Source organism: Lepisma saccharinum, chromosome 5 (genome assembly GCF_977018435.1).
Source record: "Lepisma saccharinum chromosome 5, izLepSacc3.1, whole genome shotgun sequence".
Taxonomy (NCBI): domain Eukaryota; kingdom Metazoa; phylum Arthropoda; class Insecta; order Zygentoma; family Lepismatidae; genus Lepisma; species Lepisma saccharinum.
Window position 1 is genome coordinate 1258188 of NC_139233.1, and position 22844 is coordinate 1281031.

The window sequence follows — 22844 nt, forward strand, 5'->3', positions numbered from 1 at the left end:
TACAGAAATTTGTTATAATTACAAGTTTTTGAGCAGACACTATCTGTGTGGAACATTGTTCAGCATGTGACAGTAGTTTTCATAATACTGTGTTCTGTAACTTGAAGGTGGAAGAATAAAAATATATTTCAGTTTTTGCTTTAGCTGCGTTCCTGGAGATATTTCATGTTTATATTTTAAATTTGTATTTTTTTGTTCATTTATTTTTCAACAGTGTTTAAAAAAAATTGAACATTAACTTGGAAATTCAATTTATAAAACTGGAAAAGTCAGGGAATTTATTTTAGAAAACAAGTGCAAATGCTGATCTTAATATGTAAGATTTGAAAGTTCTTTATTGCGTATATACTTCTTGTGTTGAAGTATTAAGCATTAAATATGCTCGTATTTATTGCATTATATACCCTATTGCCATGGGCTTCACCAGAATTTTTTCCAGGAGGGGGAGGGGTCGGGCAAATGATAAAAGTTTAATAGAAAAATAATAAGTAATATTACCACGGTTATAAATGTTATTATACAGGGCTACTACAAAAGAATTACACTTTCAATGCTTTATAAATCCAAAACTATTTATGTTATCAGGAAACCCTTTTCACTGTTGTATAAAGTAATTCTTTAAGTTTTGTTTCAGATCTCTCAGATGTTCAATATGTGCTCCTTGTGTCACATGGCACACATCAAGATGATAATCAAATTCAACCCAAACCCGGTGTAAGATACCTGCATGTACACTTTTCACAGCTGTCGTGATGTGTTGTTTCAACTCGTCTAAATCATTAGGAAGTGGGGGACGTGCATCTTGTCTTTGACAAATCCCCAAAGAAAAAAGTTGCATGGTGTGAGATCAGGGCTCAGTGGTGGACACCGTGCGAGAGCGCAGTTATCGTCTTTTGCACGACCGATCCAGCGCTATGGAAGGGTTTCATCCAGAAACGTCCGAACATCTCGGTGCCAGTGAGGTGGTGCTCCGTCCCATTGGCAGATGAAGTTTCCCCTTCCTGATGCAGTTGAGGCATCAACCAATTCATTAGATTTTGGTGATATGCAACTCCTGTTACCGTGTCTTCTTCAAAGAAGAAGGTTTCATAAACCTTCGTGCAGGATAGAGCACAGAACACATTCACTTTTGGAGAATCCTGCAGATGTTCAACCATCGCCCTCGGACGTTCAGTATTCGGACGTTTTGTTTATTCACTTTACCACTCACGTGAAAAGTTGATTCATCACTGAAAATTATCTGCTCGATGAAGCCATCTTCTTTTTCATTACGTTCCTGCATTTCAATGCAGAAATCTCGACGTTTAACCTTGTCATCTTCCTTTAGATGCTGTAATAACTGCAATCTGTAAGGCTTCATTTTCAGTCTCTTCCGTAACATTTTCCACACAGTTTGTTGTGGCATTTGTAGTTCCAAACTCGCCCTTGCTGTGGACTTTTGTGGACTTCACTGGAAAACAGCATGGACACGATCCACTTTTTCTTCTGACATGATGGGTCTTCCCGGACTTTTGCCTTTACATAAACACCCTGTTGTTTCAAATTTCCTGTACCAAGCGTAGATCGACTGTCTAGTAGGTGCTAGGTTTTCCAAAACGTGTTCGAAAATGTCGTTGTACGACAGTAACGGAGTTTGTTTTGGCTAGTTCAATAACACACTGATTTTTCAACAGGGTTTGCAGCCATCTTAGCAATTGTTGCGCCAGAACAACAATCAGCAACAACAACAAACACCAACAATGTGTCCTATCGAAACTTCCACAGTTCCTCAACCTAACAGCGCAAAATTCATGTCGATATTATGAATAGTTTTTGTTTTATTAGACATTGAAAGTGCATATTTCTTTTGTAGTACAATAAAAAATATTATAAACTAACAAAAATAAATTTTATTCAAAATAATAAAAAGGTAAAGGTAAAGGTAAAGTGCTCCCCTGTGCATAGCACCACGCCATGAAGGTGTATAGGGGGTGTGGGGGTAACGCCCCACGCTTTCTTGATCCGGTCGTGAGTGGGGGTGATGTGATCAGCATCATGCCCCTGACCGCCTTTACCCCCCAGGGTTTCCCCCAGGTACCCATGTTATTCGACGCTGGGTGGGCGCCGGGGCTGCTTCCAAAATAATAATAATAATTATTATTATTAGATAAATAATATAAATATACTCGATCTGCCAAATGAGTGAATACTAGCAAAACTATTTTCCATTATTTATTTTGCATTTTATGCAGTTAGTATCTGAAGTACATTTTGATATTAACTTTTGTACATCTTGTTCAAGAAAAGGCTTTATATGTTAGGTTTTTTTTGCATAAAGTTTGTTGTGTGACCTCTCACCTACAACTGTAATTCTTATAGTTTTGAAAACTGTAGAACCATTTGTTCTTTGGATGAAGTGGTAAAATATAACCTTCTTCGTGTATTTTTTTCACTTGATGTTTTCCATCCAATGCAGTTTTACTTTGATTATTCTCTTCGAATACTAGCTAAATGAACTTTTTCTGTTCTTAATAAGAGTAACAACTTTCAACTTTCTTGTATCTTTATATGAACAATGTCAATTTCCAGGGGAGCCACCAACCCATTCGACCCCCCACCCTCCACCCATGCTTAATGCAGTGGCATCATGTGGAGTAAATTGTTGGGTGTTCACAGCCAGCTTAAAATCAGAAAATTTACACCCCTCCCCCGGACCAACGCTACAACCACAATTATTGATCTCATATCGCAGAGAAGAAAACAGTGGACCTAAGTGACATTGGTTAATCAAGCATACAAAAGTCGAAATTTTAGTCAAGAATCGAAGCTAATGTTTCTTTATTTTCAGAGTGCCTTTGCGAAATGTTGAAGAAAAGGGACATAAAAGTATGAATATAACAGTGCATGTTTTACCGAGGAAAAGAACCTGGGACCTTGCATTTGCAGTTCATTGTGCTAGATGCTACGCAGAGTACTTGGCAAAAATATATTTACAAAATACAGGTCAATTTTCATTCATTGTGAATTATCGTGTCGTCTTACCCCCCCTCCCCCCAGACGCCCCTAAAAACCCCCTCAAAAATGGAAAATTACCAAGTTAAACAATGCAAAAATTCTTTTCCAAGTTGTGAATTATTGAAATTCCTTACTTTTCTTCTCGCCGACCTCTGTGGCAGATTGATTAGCACAGCATGCTACAATGACAGGAGTCCAGAGTTCAAATCCCGGCCAGGGCATGAATGTTCTTTGTCAATGTCCCTTTATCAGTTTCATCATATCATCACTCATCTTCATCTTCGTGATGCGATTACCCAAAAGTGTCAGAAAAGCAAAGTAAAATAAACCAAACCAATAAAAAAAATACTTTTCATTACAGTGTTGGAAATTCCTTTTCTTGCTCCTAAGAAGAAAAATGCCCCCATTTTCGCTAATCTTGATACAGTCGAATATATGATTTTTATTTTATTTTAATAGCTATTTGTAATTTCACAGCAGCTTCCCTATATTTCATTCGTAAGTCTCTGACAATGCTCAAATTTCATGATGAGAATTGAACTTGCGAAACTCAAAAAGATTTTCAATATAAATGTAATTGGTAATTATCCATACTTGTTTTACATGTCTACCAAGATAAAATATTATTTTCTGCTAGCAGTGTCTACGTCTTCTTTCGTTTTAACTCATCTACATTATCTAAAAGTTTAAGCAACAGATGTAAGTGTGAATCTGTTCATTTTCGTGAAATGGTGGTTGAAAACGTAAAACCTTTCCCACCACGTCTTTGGGTGTGCGACAACTACTTGCAGTGGAGTTGTTGAGGGAGTTTGCAGCCTTAATTTTTGGCAACATGTATTGCAAAGGGAAGATATTAGGCAAAAACATCGAACATCTTAGGAATTACTATAATAATGCAAACAGTGCTTGCATTTTATCTTAACTGCTGCTTACTTTCCCGCAATACAGAATCCAAATGAAACTAAAAATAGTATACTCCTCTGCCCCCGTCCAAACTATTAACAGTTGATGCCATCTGTTGAGAAACCAAGAAGACTTTCAGGAGGTTCACATGCTCCAATTTCCACTTGTTTCGACGGATTCCCCTGGTTTCTCTTGGCTTCTTCAGTGGAGATAGCACCAGAAGAGTTTTGCATCGCCAGATGTGCACTGGGTTCTCACTGCCTAATCTGGTGAGCTTTTCTTGCCAACAGTCTGAGGAAATTGGGAAATTTGAATCATTGTGAAGACTATAAATTAAAAAAGCTGCTTTGTAAAATTAGTATGTAGAAATTTAGTGGTTTATTGTGCAGAAAAGAAAACAAATTGAAAATTTTCGATTTTTGGTTTGGGGTTCGTCTGCTCTGTGAACCCCCTTCAGGCGATGCCTCTGCCCTAAAGCTGAAACACTAACTGTGTCATATAAAAGAACAATGCATTGTGTAATTTCATTGTGTTAGTTGAATACTTCACCGTTACTTGTATTTCAATGTTTCATGCAAATCTGTATTTCAGAGGGAAGTACGGAGGAAACAGATGTGTCGTCTTCATATCCCGGCAAAGGTCCATGTTCAAGACTAGGAGAGGATTTGTTGCGCATGTTTCTGGATGAAATCAACACAGACGTCAACGTGGAAGTTGCTGGCAGAAGAATAAAGGCCCACAAATGCATTCTCTCCTCACGGTGCCAGTACTTTGCTGCCATGCTTAGTGGTGGCTGGGTAGAAAGTGCCGGGAACATTATATCCTTACAAGGGTTAGTTTCATACATGAACATTTTTGTGGGGAAATAAAATTGAAAAATTATTTTAATACCATTTGTTGTGTAGAATTGAGTGTTTTTTTTTATATGTAGGGGGACAAATGTGAAAGTTTGATAGTATAGAATGTGTGAGGGTGTTTGTGGGGGGTATGTTTGACATAACAAATTGTTTACTAATGACAATTAAGGTAAGGTAAAGTTTCCTGTGCTTACAACACCATGCCTGGCCCCCGTGGCGGAATGGTTCGCACATCGTGCTATGACACCAGTGGTCCCGGGTTCAAATCCAGGCCTGAGCATGGGTGTTTGTGAGTGTTGAATTTCATAATATCATCACTCATCCCCATCTTCGGAATTAGCCAAAAGTGGCAGAAAAGCGAAGTAAAATAAACTAAATTGGTAAACAATAAACATATAGCACCATGCCATGAAGGCACATTTAGGGGAAAGAAGGGGAGGGGGGAATTGGTCCCCACACATTCTTGATATTGGCCATTTTGAAGGTGATGTGATCAGCACGAACAATTTCCAGCCACCTTTATCCCCCAGGTACCCATTGATTTGAGGCTGCCTGTGCCCCAGAGCCACTTTATGCATGGACAAGACAGGAAAAATTGCAACCTTAGATCGCTCACCCTCGGAATTGAACCCGAGTCTCTTGCATGACAGTCAGATGCCCTACCGATTAGACTACTGCAGCTCACAACATGACTCGATAGAAAATTAGAATATTTTTCTTTTTAAATTATACATTTTAGCTTTGTATTATTCCTGGTTTTCAGTGGATTCTTCCCCCAACTTTTTATTCCATGGTGGTGTGTTTTCATAAACACACACAAGTTTTTTTTTTTTTTAAAAAAAAAAATCAGGGTGGCTATAATCTATCTATTTTGAACAGTGAACACTTGTTTGTTCAAGACGTAAATATTTCAAACCTCTCTTTTTTCCCTACCCCCACATCCACTAAATGTGCTGTATGCACGGAGAACTCTACCTTACTTTACCATTTTTCATTTGATTTTTTATCAAATATTCCCATAAGCAGCTCTCTAGCTTGTAAACTAACTCTTTGACGTTCCTCAGCTCCAAGGTTTATTGCTGCATCAACATAAATCTCCATCTTCTTTAGCTTCAGTTGTTCGTTTTATAATCCTCTTAACACACTTGACTGAAATTATTAAGTTTGCAATATTAAATGAAGAAATAGCAAGATTAACTTCCTCGTTTATATACACTTATAATCATTTGTGAATGTAGAATTTGTGTAAGTAAATATATTTTAATTTTTCAGATTTTCATACAATGCAGTTCATTTTGCGTTGTGCCATATATACAGTGGAACCAGCAACATACCAGACTCCATCAACATTGTGGAATTAGCCACCTTGGCTGACATGCTTGGGCTGGAAGGTCTGAAAGAAGTAATCATGTACACTTTGAAAGTGAAGTACTGCCATTTCTTCCATAAAGTAAGTTTGGTTTCATTTAGCAAGTGATAAGTGTGTGGTGTCAGGATATTTTGTATTTGTATTTTTGCTATTTAGCATTGCTTTTCTCCCAGGTTCGAATCGCAGCCTGGACATGGGTGTTCTTTGTGAGTGTCCCTTCATCAGTGTTTCCACGATGGTGCAGTGGTAGTGTCGTTGTCTTGTAATCAAGGGGTCCTGGGTTTGATACCCAGTGGAGGCACATAGTGGTTCGGATCCCACTTTAAACTGTAGGTTCAGTCCCGATTAGCCTACTGTGCATAAAGTAGACTTAAAACACCAAATCAATCAATCGGTCAGTGTCATCATTATCATCACTCATCCTCATCTTTGCCATTAGCCAAAAGTGGCAGACAAGCGAAGTAAAATAAACCAAATCAAAAAAGCACCATTTTGTGACCACTTTTGGTGCATGGTAAAGATGAGGATGGGTGATAATTAGATGAAATTGGTGAAAGAACACATCCGCTGAACCAGCTTACGGAATTTTGTAATAATGAGAAATTGAGCATGTTTTGGAGCCTTGTGTCCATGTAGAAATATACTCCTAGAAAAGTGAACATCGTAGATGTTACCTTGCAAGATTTATTTAACATTTCTATAAACATGAATATATGAATTATTACCTTTTGTTACCAACAAAATGTTATTTTGAAGTTTAATGTCATGTGTGTGTAACAAAAACCACTCGTCTGTTGCTACAGTGATGTCCGTTAAACCATGGATACTGCAGGCTGTCACTGCGAGTGGTGTCACAACGTTCAACACACGTCTTTACTATATTGAATAAAAATGTGTGTGAAATCGGTTTGTGAAATATGAATTGCCAATGATAATGTGTTTTAAAAGAAGCTGCAAAGAGCTTCAAAACAAGATGAAGATTGTATTAGTAGGACTACCCAGTACTAAGAAAAAGTTTTTTCACAAAATTGATAAGAACCTTTTTTTTGGCCGATTTAAAAAATCTGAAAATTAAGAATTGTATTTAAAACCTTTCTACCTGCACTGTATTTAAATTTCATCATGATCGGACCACAAGTTTTTTTTATAGAATTTCAAAGAGAGCAGTTGTTTCAAAATCACCAAATAACCAGCACTTTTTTTGTTCTCATTGCCATAAAAAATGAAAGGCATAATAAGAAAAATTAGTTACCGTAGCTTAAAGCAGAATTGAATATTTATTGGTTTAAACCAAATTTTGATGTTTTTACATAACACTACTGGTTAATTTTTACTTGAAGTCCAAACTCTAGTATCCATAATATTTAATCTGATAGTAGACATTTACTTTACAGAACCAAGACATATGAATTGTATGTTTATATTCGTGTTAACAAAGTGATAGAATTTTGCAGTAAATTACAATATAAATATCAGTTTGGTAAGATTATCTGTAATTGTACTGTTAAACCTGCATTCGTGAATAGACCAATAGACTTCTCCTCTCTCCAATAGATAAATCTCTCTCATTACTAATTTCTAGTATTTTTTTGTAATTTGTTCATGTCCTTTTTTGTCTCTCCATAGTTCACAAAATCCCTTTTGCTTGTTTCAGCCATGCACGATGTGCGCAGTTGGTGTACTCGAGTGCCTGCCACTTGCTGCAGCCTATGGACTTGATGAGATCTACAGGAAGAGCTTGAAATGGATCACTAAGTACTTTGTAAGGATATGGCCAACAAAATCGTTTGCTTCCTTACCACGAGAATTGATAGAAAAATGCTATCATCAGCATATTGTACATATGGTATGTATATGTTGCTTTTTCAGTACAGTCTCTTCTTACTGTTATGTACATAGCAAGTAGTGATGAATCATTCCTACTTGCACAGCATATCATGTATCACTTTTCTAAACAGTGTGAGTACCCAATGAGATCTGCAGTATCGAAAATACTTGTAATTTTTAGAGAAAACACTTAAAATGTGAAGGCGCATAGTGGTTCGGATCCCACTTAAAACAGTAGGTCCAATCCCGATTAGCCTGTCTGTGCGTAAAGTGGGCTTAAAGCTTGAAAAATATCTTTTTAATACATTATATTCCCAAAAAAGTCAATTGTGTAGTCGTTTCGTATCTGCATGTGAGTTCCCCCCTTTTCCTTATACTTTCTCGCAGTTTAAATTTCCTTCATTTGATGTTTATTATTTATGAGACCTTGAAAAATGTAAATCAGTGTTCCACCATAGCAAAGTATATGTGTGTGTTTGTTTATAATCTAAATTTGCTACCTGTTTGTTTCAGACTGTGGAGAATGTTTTAGACACTGTAATGTCTTGTGACAAGCTCCTGGCTACGCTTCCCAACGTTAGGTGGGCGGAGCCTCTCTTTGGGCTAACTTCGCAACTTCTAGAGGCATCCATTAAGTTCATAGCTGACAACTTCAGTGCAGTGCTCACAAGTGAAAAGTAAGCACATACATTTGACCTTCCAAGAGTTTCTCACAGCAATTATTGTCAGACAAAGCATGTTCATATTTAATAAGACTATCCACTCAACTTGTAGTTGGTTATATTGCAAACTAAGGCCATTTCAGCATTATGTGGTGACATTCACACACAAAATGTAAGGTTGTAGACCTGAGATTGCATTAAAATATTCATAATGAACTGACTCCATAGAATTATGAAGAACTCTGTGGTGTCTGCTGAAAGACCACTTTTCTTGGAATGCTCCAATAATTTTGTAAGGAATAAATTTAACACAGTCTATAGGATCCACCCAGAAGCATGCATTAAAATTGAACATTGAAAATAATGTTTCCAAAACTGTGGGTGTGTTCTCCTGCAAGAGAGATGACATTGGTGGACATACATTTCACACATTAACCAGTGTGCGCAAGTGTTAGACTTTTTCTAAAATGACAAATTGTTAGTTTATGCACAGTATATACAATATTTAAGCAATGCAAAAAGAGACTGTGAAATCTTTGCACTAAGGATGACACAGAAGAATTGACTATAAGTTGATATTAGTGTATTGGTAAAATTGTTGATATGAATATACTCATCCAATATATGCATAAATGACCTGTAGTTTAGTGAAAAATGTTAATATTTTTTTTATATTTTTAATTCATGTACTGTGGTTTGTAAGGTAACTTTCCAATTTATTGTAGCCTAACCTAGGGAAGTGAATACACAATTCAAGTTTTTTGCAAACATTGCAATTTTATATTGGAATGCTAGAATATCAGGTATTCATTGGTAAAATTTATGTCAAAACTATATTGGTATTGACAGATATTTCATATTGGTTAATCTTTACTGTGGGAATAAAAGAGAATAGTGTTAGATTACTGATATTGTTTGCTTGCAAAAGATATCAAAGCTTCCTTTTTGTAGTCTAAGATGGTCTTACAGGAGTGAAAATATGGTATGGAAACTCGAAGTTTAGAAAATATTGGTAATTTAAATGAAACATTGTTATTAATGCTAGAGCAAGAAAATGTATTAATTTATTCACCCTCATCATAGGTTTGTGTGCCTGGGCAAGGAACTGAGTTGGAACATCAGCCGCCTAGAGGACAGCATCATGGCTGCCACAGAGAGTCTTCCTGCAGAGCAAGCTTGCCAGAGCCACATGCGGCTGCACAGAATTTTGGCTGTAGTGAAGTCGGAAGATCCTCCACCTGAAATGCAGTGGAGTACAGTGAGTATTGAACATTCAGTGTGTACTTTAATCCCTGCCTTTTTTTTCATTCTTTGTATTAAAACAGGAGTAACTTTTCCCTTTATATCATTATTAACACATTGCACACGTTCATTTTATTAACAACCTCAGGAGGTTAAATATTCAATGAAGTACAGGGTTATTCAAAATGATTGTCGTGGTTTCAATATTTTTTCCTGGTCAGGTCATGAAACATTTGCCATTTATAACAGCACCAATTTGTGAAGACACTCGCAAAGTGTTTTTCTTAATAGGCAGTGTCATGTAGTTACACATTTGGCTATTCCATCAAAGTTGGTGCCTCGTGATATTGATCAACTCAAAATAAACATCGCATGTGTATTACATTAAATTATGTGCACACAATTGTGACCATGTTTGTAAACTTGCAGGATCACTATGAAAAATGTTTGATCTTGGAACATGTATACTGATGGTTCTGTTTATGTTCAAATGTTCTGTGTACAGTACCTGTTGTTGTATTGATACAGATGTTGTTATTATTTATTAGTTAAACACAGGATACATCTCCCATTTATGTTGAACAAATATACTATGCATAGAAAAGAGGAAAGAAAATATAAAATGAACATCTATAAACACAATATTTACATACATGTTGATCATCAGAGTTGTGTTGATAGAGGTAACATTTTGCATTATACTTACAAAATTAAATAAAATAGCACATGTTCTACATTTCAGTATACTTTTTTTCCACCATAAGGGCCCTGACACACCTTTACTCTTGTGTACAAGTTCATAATTTGTCTCTCCTTCGCAGAGTTTTGTGGAATTGCTTCAGCGAATACAAGATCGGGTGCAATCAAGTTTGATTCGCCAAGCTCCCAAAGCTGCAAGGTGCAAATCTTGGAACCAGATGGATGCAGAGCTCAGGGAGAAGATCCAGGAAGCTGCTTGCCTTGTTCTGGACTCCGAGGATGGGCAGAAGTCTCGCCATTCGAGCTTGATGAGGGTATGTAGACCTTTTGCTGTTTTGAGTTCTGCTTTTGTAATCTACAAAGTAAATTTTACACTATAAAGCAAGAAAATACATCTTGAAAGGTTAATCAGGTCTGTTGCATGATACAAACATTTTCAGTTCTGACTTTTTTTCTTTTTGTGCACGACAAAAGGTATGTGAAGCGAATTTCCACATTTCTCATTCATATGAAATTACATACATGATCTCAAACAAATAATGTGTCAGAATAACCAACAAATGGTTACAAGGGGACTGAAAGAGTTGAGTCTCATAGTGTATGATCCTTATCAGAGAATTCAACTCTCAAGGATTGAGAGAATAGTTTTGAGATAACACTGCTTTGCACGTTGCTGCCTCCTCATTGTAAATATTTTATTGCATTGGTTAAAAGCATTAAACATTGTTGTTTGTTGTGAGATAGTGTATACAACAGCATTGAATAATAATTTTTAAGTATCCCCTATAATCTAACAATGAAAGCTATTTATTTTCATTTAATGAAGGGGATTCCAAATATTTCATTTTTTTATGTGAGTATGTCATTTTTTACTGCAGAAATCATCATTTGTCCATATTTCATGGAAACTTTGTCAACACTGTTTTATAATTCTTCCTTATTTTAAGGAAGTATTCAACAAAAGATACACAATTCTTAGAACTTTCACCAAGGTGACCTCAAAACTGTAAAATTGAGATTTGGTTGTATTTATAATTATTCTAATTATAAATATTCTGGCCATAAAAAACATTCGTGAGTAGTATTATTGGGGCCAGATTATGCCTTGGTGTAGGGGTGCACAAATTTGGGCAAAATCGGACACACCATTCTGTCCATTTTATGAACACTTAAGCTGACCTCCATGGCAGAGTGGTTAGCACCGAGCTAGGTTCTTTGCGAGTGTCCCTTTATTAATTTCACATCATCAATGCTTCCAAAATTAAATAAACTTAAAGATAAGACTAAAATATTTTATATTATTTTACAAATAGATCCTAATTACAAATCATTATAATGATTATTTTTTTGTACGTGTACTTTTTTATGTGATTAGGCAAAGGTGGCAGAGAAGCGAAGTAAAATATACCATATCACTCAATTATAATCACTTCAACCTATTGTGAATAGTTTAGTTTGAGTTTGTTATTTTATGTTGAATTAAATGGCCAAGGATAACTGTATCAGTGAACATAGTAATATACTTATTCCCTGACTGACCTTGCTCTTAAAAAAAATAACAGCATCCAAGACTATCGTTAAGAATTTGTGCCGAAAATCGTGACATTTAATAAAACCAGATTTCAGGTTTCTGTTTTAAAAACCCTTCTCATTTTCTGTTCTTCGTTGATGTTCATTTTTTTTTATTTCATATTAGTGTGTTTATTCAGCTGCCCTGTGTTTCTGTCATTCGTGCATAATTGTATTCCAGCGTTCCGGAAGACCCAAGAGCCAAACATCGAGCACACTGTACTGCACTACACCTCGAAATGCAGGGCGTGGCTACTCATCGCATGCGGTGTCGGCCACGGTTGACATGCGGCAGGTGAAACTGGCCATGGCACAAAGGAGCAAGTTCCAGAGGGTGCAGTCTGGAGGCTCCTCCACGAGGTCTTCCGCCAACAAGGCTGATCACATCCCCATGGCTGACAGTGAAAGCGTGGCAAAGGAGACTCCCGTGCAGAGGAGGAGAACGGCTCCTTTGGCATCCAGGTCACAGAAGGAGAACCAGAGGCCTGCAAGCATGGGGCAACGCTTTAAGAAGTCCTCAGATGCAAAATCGACTGAACAAGCACCACGGCCGAAGACATGGCCAATGAGAATGCTCGAGGTAAGAACTGTCTTTGTTGCCTTCAATTCAGCAGATTTTTCTGTTCAGTAGATCCATTTTTCTGTTTCCCACAGCCACAGTAGCTTTTTTCCCATCACACCTTTCCTCACAATTTCTTTATTCCAGTACAGCACAGGCCATTGAAATCATGACAGATGCTACTAAAAATAATAGAAAAAGGAGTGACAAAATGAAGACCAAAATGTGCCCTAATCTAGGATTGTCACTGTATAGATCAGTTGTATTTTGTCTGGTATCCACTGACCTAGAAATCAATATAGGAGTAACAAGGAGTCATACAAAAGTTGAGAATCTTTCCTAAAAACAATGAAAAACATGAACAAAATGTTAACTAACACATGTTTGTTTAAAGAAAGATAATTCTCAAGAATATCCATGATAGCACAATTGATTTTTACTTGAGTCTGTAGGTTAATTTGCAGTTAGCCACTTTGTGGATTAAATGGTGTAAAACAAGCTTTTTCAATCAACAAGTGAAGCTAATTTCTTCAAAATAATTACCGATTTTTTGCAAGTAAAGGTTGAATCTCTCAGCTGCATTTCCTACTGGAATGTCCTAGTTGGCACCGTACTGGCTCCCTTGCTGGAAATGGTGGCTGCTGAACTGTTTTTGGCAACTTGACTATGTTCTAATTGCAACTTGCCTCTCTGCTACTGTGGTAACAACCAATCAGAGCAAACATTTGGTCATGTGAGTTTGGCAAGGTAAACTGTTTTTTGTTCACTTCTCGATAAAAAAAGTAACAGAAATGAGATACATTTGTGTTTATTAATATTTAGGAATTTATCAATAGCAATGAGACATGTTCGCGACAGATGTGGTTAGTCAACAATGAAAATATTTATTATTACCAGGGTATTTAATGTTTGGCACATTACCAGAGTTCATTAAAAAGCAAGTTGAGTATACATTGATTACAATATTTTCTTTCGAGCCAGTTTCTAGCCCATGCTTTAATTTTGGCAATTGCAAGGAAAATAGCAGCAGTATTCTCCTGTGATGTTCTTCCTCAAGTCACTCGTCCATGTTTTTAGCTTGTCTGCTCTCGGCAATCCCTTGTGGGAACAAAAGTCTACAAACAAGTACGGTAACGAGCATTGTGTGATGAAAACAAGCAGATGAGAAAGTACCTCACGAGTTGCAGTCCAGCTGTCAAATCCAGCAGAAATCTAGCCTTATGTGATTCAGCCTTAACTGCCTACTATTCTGTTGATTAGCCTTCTGCATGAACCAACATGCAAAGAAGCATCAATTAACACCACCCCAAAGTTAAATAAATTGTGATCATACTAAGCATGTACGTATTACTATTTAGAAATAATGTGGGTAAAAGTGCTACCAGTGAGGGGAAAGACTTGCAGCATCACTTCTTATGCTTTCTTGAATCTTCAAGTAGCAGTTTGCTGCCATCCTTTTAAGCCTTTTGCCTTTTAACCAATGTTATGCTTTAAACTTCTGGGGAAGCCTGAAGAAGGCTGTGCAAATGGGGCTGAAATATTTTGTACGAGAGCAAATCGAAAAGTCTTTGCCCCATTTTTTTTTTCGACCGAAATAATAAACATGCAGGGAAATCAAAATATAGGAATTGTTCTACAAACTCTGACAATAAAGTTCAGTGCATGATCCTGAATATCAAAAGTATACGAATTCTTAATGAAACCTGCCTTACTGTCCTTCGAAGTAGTCCCCTCCCATGGCTATGCACCGTTGAGAATGGCTGTACATGTCCTGGAAACTTTTACAAAAGTCTTTTTTTGGGTTGGTGTTCAAGACCCTCATCACGCTCCGTTGGATGTCCGGAATATCCTCAAATCTCTGACCTTTCAAAGTGATTTTGAGGCGTGGGAAAAGAAATAAATCTGGAGGATTCAGATCTGGCGAGTATGATGGATGGTCAATTTGCACCACCCCCTTCTTAGTCAGAAACTGTCGGACGATAGTAGCTGTGTGAGGGCGAGCATTGTTGTGTACGAGAAACCATGAACCTTGTTGTGAGTACAGTTAGTGTGTGCCACAATAGCTGTCAGCGTTGACCGTGTCACTTCGTGGCATGAAATCCAGCAGGAGTGGTCCCAGAAGATCGTGAGCAATGTTTTCAGTTGTGAGCAACAAGCGAGCATTGTCATGAAGGTTTTCTCAACCATTTTCAAACTCACAACTCCACCACCACACACTTCTCAACGTGAGACACTTGTCCCCATACTCCGGCTGCATTTCCCTACGGATCTCGATGTGCATTCGTCCCTTGCTCCACAGAAAACAAATAACACTTTGCTGCTCATACGGTGTGGACGTGTTGAGTACTACAGTCATCTTTGCAAACTGACAGCATCGCTGTGCCACGGAGCAGTCGAGAGTTAATGCTGGGCCGTTCCAAGAAAAACCTATTGCATTGAATGTATATCTTGCTTTCTCAATCGCACTAATATTTTGCCCGAAAAATAAAATAGGGGCAACGACTTTTAGATTTTCCCTCGTATTCCAAATAGAACCACTTATAAGAACAGTTTTACATTTTTCTTATTACTAACGTACATTGCCTTAGATTTAGTTTTCAGGTTGGTTATGGCTAGTTGGAATTCTTCTAAACTTAATCACCACAGCACCTCCCATGTTCCTCTCCCCCTTTTTTTTGCACAAATTTGAAAAAAAACTTTAAAAGTTTTAATAATGCTCCATTATTTTTATTGTGCTCCCTCACACACACATGTGTACAACCCCAATTGTATGTTCCACAATATTAAATTTTCCCACATTATACATTCAATCGTCATGGTCCCAATAGAGCAAGATGCTAATGTAGATTTTTCTGAATTTTACATTTTCCTGTATTATAAGTTTTGCAGCTTGGTCCCCTGATAAACATAAAATTGAGGTTCCTCTGTATATTGGAATTTATTCATTTACCTTCTCCCAACGTGTTTGAATCTTCATTTTACAATAAAAAACATTTATCAAAAAGAAGTTATATCATTTCCTAATGTGTTTCTATCATTGTACAGACATATTTAAAAGTTGTTCATTTGCATGGTATTTCATTTCAGGGTAAAAGTTCCACTCCACAGAAATCAAGTCCGGCAGGAACCTCCAGCACAAGTGTGTCTCGTACGGCCACTCCCGAAAAGTCTGCTGTCCCTTCAAGGATGAAAGCTTCTTCATCCGACTCTTCCCGAACATCATCGCCAGCTTTCCACAGGGTTCCCCGTGTAGCTAGAGACATAGCACTGTACGGCTCCAACACTCGGCCTGTTACTCCGACGCAAATAAGGAAGCGGGAGACCCCTAAGGAGAAAGGCAGCTCCTTAGATTTACCTCAGAGAACAAGGAGCGAGCAAGATGCCTCAGGGAAACCCAAAGTTTCCCCAGGGAGCTCGCAGATCCCTGTAGCAAGGACACTCTCTCCTGAAGCTAAGACTGCAAAGCTCCTTGCCAGCAAGGAGTTGAAGCCGGAGTGTGAATCAAATGACACTACGGCAAGATCCGATTTTGTCAGGGCTCGCAATTCTCCATCTTTAGGGCGAACGCCAGGTGTGGGGAGATTCGTAAGCGATCGAGCACCTTTCAGTCCATTGAAAGACAACAGACTGAAATCGTCTGCTGTTTCTTCTCCCACGAAACTGCGCATTCCTTCGCATACGAATTCGCCAATGAGGAAAACTGCAAAGCCCAACGAGGCTGCATCGGGAGGACGGGCAGCCAACAAGGCATCTGTACCAGATTCTTCCAAAAAGCAAGCTGCAAAGACTGATGGGAAAAGTGCAATCGTAGAAAGAGCAAAGGTAGCTCGGTCGTCGAGTGCCACCGTAACCAAACGAGCTACAAACTCAAAGAATCAAAGTGTCGTTGAGAAATCTCGATGGCCATTGTCACCGAAAGTAACGGAACCAAAGAACCGAAACCAAGTCAGTCCCAAAGGCCCCCGAGATGGAAGAAACCTTAAGGATTCAGGTAGGCCCTCGACTCCTTCCGAGAAGGGAACAAGGGGTGGAAAGCAAGGTGCAGGTAAGGGAAGGCATGTTGCCAACGGAATGGTTTCAAGCGGGGCCGTGAAGACAAAAAACAAGCAAAACAACACTTCTGCGTCGTCATCTTCGGAAAAGCAGGAAGCGAAGCCTCCGACTGTAGGTTCAAGGTCAGGAACCTTTCTTAAAGATGAGCCGACGATCTTGAAGAAGCCGGAAGTTGAAAACGTGCAGGAACAGTCATAAATAGAAGTAATATTTATTATAGAATTATTAATTTTAGAGCATTTATCTGCTGCTTTCCTATGCAGGCTGCAGTGAATGTTATTTTGGTGCCATATATATGTGAGTGTGGAAGGGACACGCTGACTGAATGTACAGGAAGCAGCTTCTGGGGATTCCTTTTGATCCCCTCAGAAAGCAGCTGGCTAATTTACCAAAGCTGGAGATGTGCAGATAATTTATTTAAATTGTATTTATCACTATTTTTGTTGTTACACAGTGTAATATGACATAAAATATACTTGTACATATTATATATATATATATAAAGTAAATAGTACGTAGCATTATAATGCATTCAGTGCATGAGCAGGTAAAATTGTTAACTCTTGTTTCGGTTCTAACATATCCATGCAATCATTGCTGTATGCCAGTGCGTCATTTGCCATATTCGTGTGGGTTATTTATCATATTTATTTTGTTATATCCTGTATATGTATGGCCAAAAGTATCCAGTTTTTTTTATTTTATATTTATTTTTATTATACGTCTGTATTGTATGCATTTACATTTTTGGGGAACAATCACCTTAGTTTTGCCATTGTGACAGTTTGTTTACTGTCCTCCAAACAGGGAATGTTAGTGATAAAGTGAAGTTCAAATATCTGAGAAGATAACCATAAACAAAAAATAGCATTATTCTTTGTTGCTAATTTTAGTGCAAATATTTACATGTAAACAGACATGTAGATAACCTGTTGATTTTTTTAAATGCAGAAAGGCCAGAGAAGATATGTTTGTGTGTGTATTACAAAAACAAATTGCATTTATTTGCATTTCGTAGATTATGTTTTCATTATTTTTGCAAGCCTATCTTAAATATGTTTATTCACATAGCTTGTCAGTTATCAATGCATATTTCTTGATGTGGTTTTTACGTAAAAGTACAAGTTTGCACTGGAGTTGATATTCTCGTTATGTATTTAGTATCCTTTTGTGTTAATCACTAGTCATTGTATCTGTAAGTTAGTCAATACAGATGTTTAAGATAAATAACAGAGAATGACAAATTAGTACAAAAGAGCCAGTTTAGAATATGGATCTTTAAAAAATAATAATATTAAAAATCGAGAAACACATATTGGGGAATTGTATGTAATGCAGATTTTTTTTTTGTTGTTTACATCACGCTTATCACCATATTTATTTTTCATTGTTATTATTTATTTTCTCTTTTGAGTAGACTGGAATTGATTTCATTATTTATAATATTATTTAGGGGATGTATTATTTTAAAATGAAATCTATGCTGCTTATTACATTATCAGTGGAAGAATCTTTTGAGATTCCTATAGCATTTCATTATGTAATGTTCATTGGCACAATAACAGATTTTGTGTAAAAGACTCAAGAATACTGTTACAAAAAATTTTAGATTTTTTTTAAAAAACAAAAGTAATGGATATACATTAAAATATGCAAAAGTTTGTGTGACTAAACATTCCATAGTGCACATTTCATGAAACTGTTTTCTTCACTCGTGAAGGATAAAGTAATTAATTAATGATAAAAATATGGAGAATGAAACTTTCAGCAAATTTTAATCCTACAAATGACAGTTGTTGGTATGGTAGGTCAGTGAACGTTTTTTCTAATTTATTTATTTATTTACATATAAGGAATCATTTTACTAACTTTTGAGAGTGGTATCGTTGCTAGCAGCTACAATAAATATAAAATATGTGTTTGTGTTGATGTTTATGTTAGGGACTTATTTGTTCTTATTTTATCTCTGCCTTGTTCTGTTGGAAGCTTATTATAGAAGGTTACAAGGATTTTTATATATTACTTTTACAGATTTTTATGTTCAAGTAGGTTCACTGCCAATAGGTGCATTTACTGGGAGAATGCAATAGAGGTTTTCCATTGTTTGAACAATAAGAGAAAAAAGTTATGAATAGGATTTGTTAATGGAAGTTTGGGATGTGTAAACACAGAAGTAAGTCCATTTTTGCACATTCTTAAAGGTATCCCCCCGAAGCCTGTTATTGTATTTTAGTAAAGAGGTCTTGGATTCAGTTGCCAGTGTTCGTCCACGTTCTTTAGGTTCAAGTGTTATGTGGTTAGTCAAACTTTGTTTTAAGACCGCTTTATGCTCAGATAGGCAAGTTTCGACGGCTTACAGTTTAAATTGGGTTCCAAAACAATGTCTAATGTAACTCCATCGGGGATATAGGATTTTTATGATACAAAAATCACCAAAGTGTGGAAACAAGGCACTTACGACCTAAAATTTCCATAACTATGTCCTAAAAACAATATAAATTTGTTGGGCGAACATGTGTTCTCAGGTTACCAGCCAGGTTAAGTTGCCATTATCTTCCAACATTTCGAGCACATACATTGCTCTCATCATCAGAGAATGTAAAAAATCGAGGCCAGTGTAGGGTTAAATACACTGCTATGGTGGGGCAGAGCTTGGACGCTGTGGCTCGCTGCAATTTGAATCCAATTTTAAAATAGTTAAGCATTTAGAGAAAGTTCTTTACGCCTTGAAGAAGCAAAAATATGCCAAATATAACTGAAGAATGGGTATTATGTGCTCGGTCAAGCAGAAAATGACCAAATATCCATACATATACCTTAATGAAGCATCTTAATGTATTTTCTCTACATTACAAGGACATATCACCCCCCCAAAAAAAAATACATGCAAAATCATCAAAATCCTGGTTCTACTGATTAGTGGACTTTAAACCCCAGGGTGATGTCAGTCACTCTGAATACACGCAAATAGGGTTATACATTCAAAAATATTTGTAATATTTGTTTGCATTTAATTACTATCCTGATATGTAGGCAAAATCCCAATAATGTTTTGTCCTGGAGGTCTGATATTGTTGAAATTGTGTAGACAAAATCTGTTTTATTTGGCAATCACATATGTAATTTGTTTTATTCTGCCATTAAGATTGTAATGGAATTGATTTTTATTGAAATGTTGTTTTTACTGCTAGGAATGACATTTTTTAGCCTCTTGCCTTGCCTTGTAGTACGAGTTTAATTATGTATGGTCACTACTTAGTGGTATTGAATATAATAGAGGTAAAAATACAAGATATGCAAAAAAATGGGAGTTTTCAAAGGAAAATACACAAAGATTTCTCAATTGTTTTTTGGATGAAAATTGAATTTGCCTACAAAATCCTTGCCTTTCAGAACATCAGAATCAAAATCAATTTACAAACAAATTGATAATTCAGCTGTGGAACTATATATTAAAAAATTATAATTCATGTGGGGTATGTTCTTGTATATTATTTTTTTAGAATCTGGCTTTGTCAAAAAGTTGTATTGATTCACCATCTTTTACAAAAGTTTGTGGCAGCTTATAATGTGTTGCAATCTGTTAATGACACCAAACATTTTCCTGCTCTAGTAAGTTGAATGTCATGGATACAAGATAGAATGGACTTTTTGTTATACCCCTTATAAAATAGAAAAGTGTTTATGTAGTACAATGTGGTTATATTTGACATGAACAAGCTCAACTTGTTAGCTTCGTAAAAGCCATAGATTTTGCTCTCTGTTGAGGGTTTTTCTTTAGCATAAATTTTTACAGTTCTTAATGTCAGTAATAAATATTGAAAAAGAAACTGGTGGTAAAATAATCTAGTGCATGAGAATAACAGCCACAATAACATTACTGTAGACTTCCACTTAGGCATTTGTTGTTGTGTTTCCCAAAGCCCCTGATAATGTGTAACGAGCGACTCGGAAGCAGCTTGTTCGGATTTCCAGTCTGCCAATGCCTTTTGCATCAATAGAAGTACAATAAAAAATGTCAAGACATTAAATAGGTATTTAGTTTTGTAATTTTGATGTTTGCCACTTGTAATCAAATATTTGTGACTATACAAAGTGTTAGTACAATATGAGACATTGTCGTGGCTTTATTAATCTATATTTATCTTTATGGTTTAATGCATATTTCTTCATCTAGAATGTGTGAAGTAATGGTATGTAGAAAGCATGTACCATATTTTAATCTAGGATTTATTGTAACAAAATAATTTATAAATTTGCAGATTCATGTAAAATTAAATATGTTAACTTTAAAATAATGGTAAATGAAAAATAATACAAGGGCAATTCAAAAAGTAAGTGTTCCTATTCTGGAAGAATGTATTTTGCAACAGAAAAAACTAAGAACATACAGGATGCCCATTATCAAACTCCAATGTTTTTCTTTTTGTATTACAGGTTATAAAACTGTGATTTTGAACAGGATGGATACAGAATCTCACAAAGTCAGATGAAAATTTTGCTAAAGTGGTTCTGCAGCCATACTCGATTGTGTGGTATACAGGGACAAAATTGGTTATTCAGGTACCGAAACTTCTGCCCTATCTTCAATAACAACCAATTTTAAGACTGCCAAAAAGTTGTGTGGTCGGTTTACAGGGCATTGTGATGGAAGAGGTAACTTATGAAAATCATTCTGCTACCGAGATTCTCACTTCCAGTTGCCAACTAATTACACTGTCTTTTGGTGATCTTAAATGGGCAGAAGTTTCATTGCCCGTAATAGATTTTGTTTGTGCATATCATACAACTTGTGCTCCCTAGCTCAATTGCCCTTTTAGAAAACTATAGCTCTGATGAGCAATATACATGTAAAATGTTCATTTCAGTGCAGGACACCCTGTATGGTCACATACAGTACCATCGGAAATATTTCGTGAACAGCAATAAATATTGGAAAAACTGCTTTCACAGATATATAGGTATGAGAGGGGTTCATGAAATTAGTGGACACAATAAGTTCAACTACGAAAGGAAATATGGTTTTCAACACAGTTTTTTTTTTTAAATGGAAACCCTCATTTTATTTTTAGCTCATTTGAAAGTATGGAAAAATTCATTAAGAATGGCGTTTGTTACATTGTAATATGTCAAGTAGTTCTCAAGTGATTATAACGTGAAGTTGACGCTTGAAACGAACATTCTCACCAGTCGATTCGTATGTCGTAACGGCGCAGTGGTAGCATCGTCGCCTTGTAATGAAGGGGTCCCGGGTTCGATACCCGGTGGAGGCACATAGTGTTTCGGATCCCACTTTAAACTGTAGGCCCAGTCCCGATTAGTCTTGCTGTGCATAAAGTGGACTTAAAACAACAAATCAATCAATCAATCATATGTCGTAACATACATAACCCCCTTTTGATGACATTCGGGTATCGTAACAAACATGTTACTCTTCTGCAAACTATGCTTTGTGCTTAGGAAAGTTGTTATGGCGAGTGTAGGAAAAATGCAGTGCAAGCGTGTGGGCTGCATGCACAACAGTATTTACGCTCGACTCTGCCGACAGGCATAGTGGGGATGTGCATTCACGCTCAACTTCACGTTACAATTACTTGAGAACTACTTGACGTATTACAATGTAACAAATGCTATTCTTAATGAATTTTTCCATACTTTCAAATGAGCTAAAAATAAAATGTGGTTTCTGTTTATAATAAACTAAATTTGTGTTGAAAACCATATTTCCTTATGTATTTGAACGTATTGTGTCCACTAATTTCATGAGCCCCTCTCATACCTATATATCTGCAAAAGCAGTTTTTCCAATATTTATTGCTGTTCACGAAATATTTCCGGTGGTATTTTCAGGTGCCCCACCTGGTATAGTGCACATGATATCGACCTTTATACATGGCATAATATTGCAGTCTGTGTCCTGATTCAACGTGTGTTTTACAAATCGGACCCACTGTGGACTAACCGTTGAACTGAAAAGGCAAATGGAAAATCTGCTGCCCTCTCTTTCTTTTTGTTGCTTCATTTTTCAGAATGGCCATATGAAAACTTACTTTTTGAATGATTCTTGTATAAAATAAATCCTTTATCAGTTTCGTCAACTGTTGTCTGAA

The 22844-nt window shown here is 36.6% G+C and overlaps 1 protein-coding gene across 2 annotated transcripts in view; it reads left to right on the forward strand.

Moving 5' to 3' along the window:
• LOC145987594 (uncharacterized) overlaps positions 1 to 21636 on the forward strand; it is a 45893-nt gene extending 24257 nt beyond the window's left edge. For both annotated transcript variants that reach the window (XM_083121951.1, XM_083121952.1), the window contains exons 5-12: positions 4489 to 4729; positions 6027 to 6204; positions 7778 to 7969; positions 8464 to 8627; positions 9696 to 9870; positions 10676 to 10867; positions 12304 to 12702; positions 15769 to 21636. In XM_083121951.1, coding sequence (XP_082978077.1) covers positions 4489 to 4729; positions 6027 to 6204; positions 7778 to 7969; positions 8464 to 8627; positions 9696 to 9870; positions 10676 to 10867; positions 12304 to 12702; positions 15769 to 16932 — 2705 coding nt within the window. In that variant the 3' untranslated portion in view covers positions 16933 to 21636. The remainder of the gene's footprint in view (positions 1 to 4488; positions 4730 to 6026; positions 6205 to 7777; positions 7970 to 8463; positions 8628 to 9695; positions 9871 to 10675; positions 10868 to 12303; positions 12703 to 15768) is intronic.
• The last annotated feature ends 1208 nt before the right edge of the window (positions 21637 to 22844 follow it).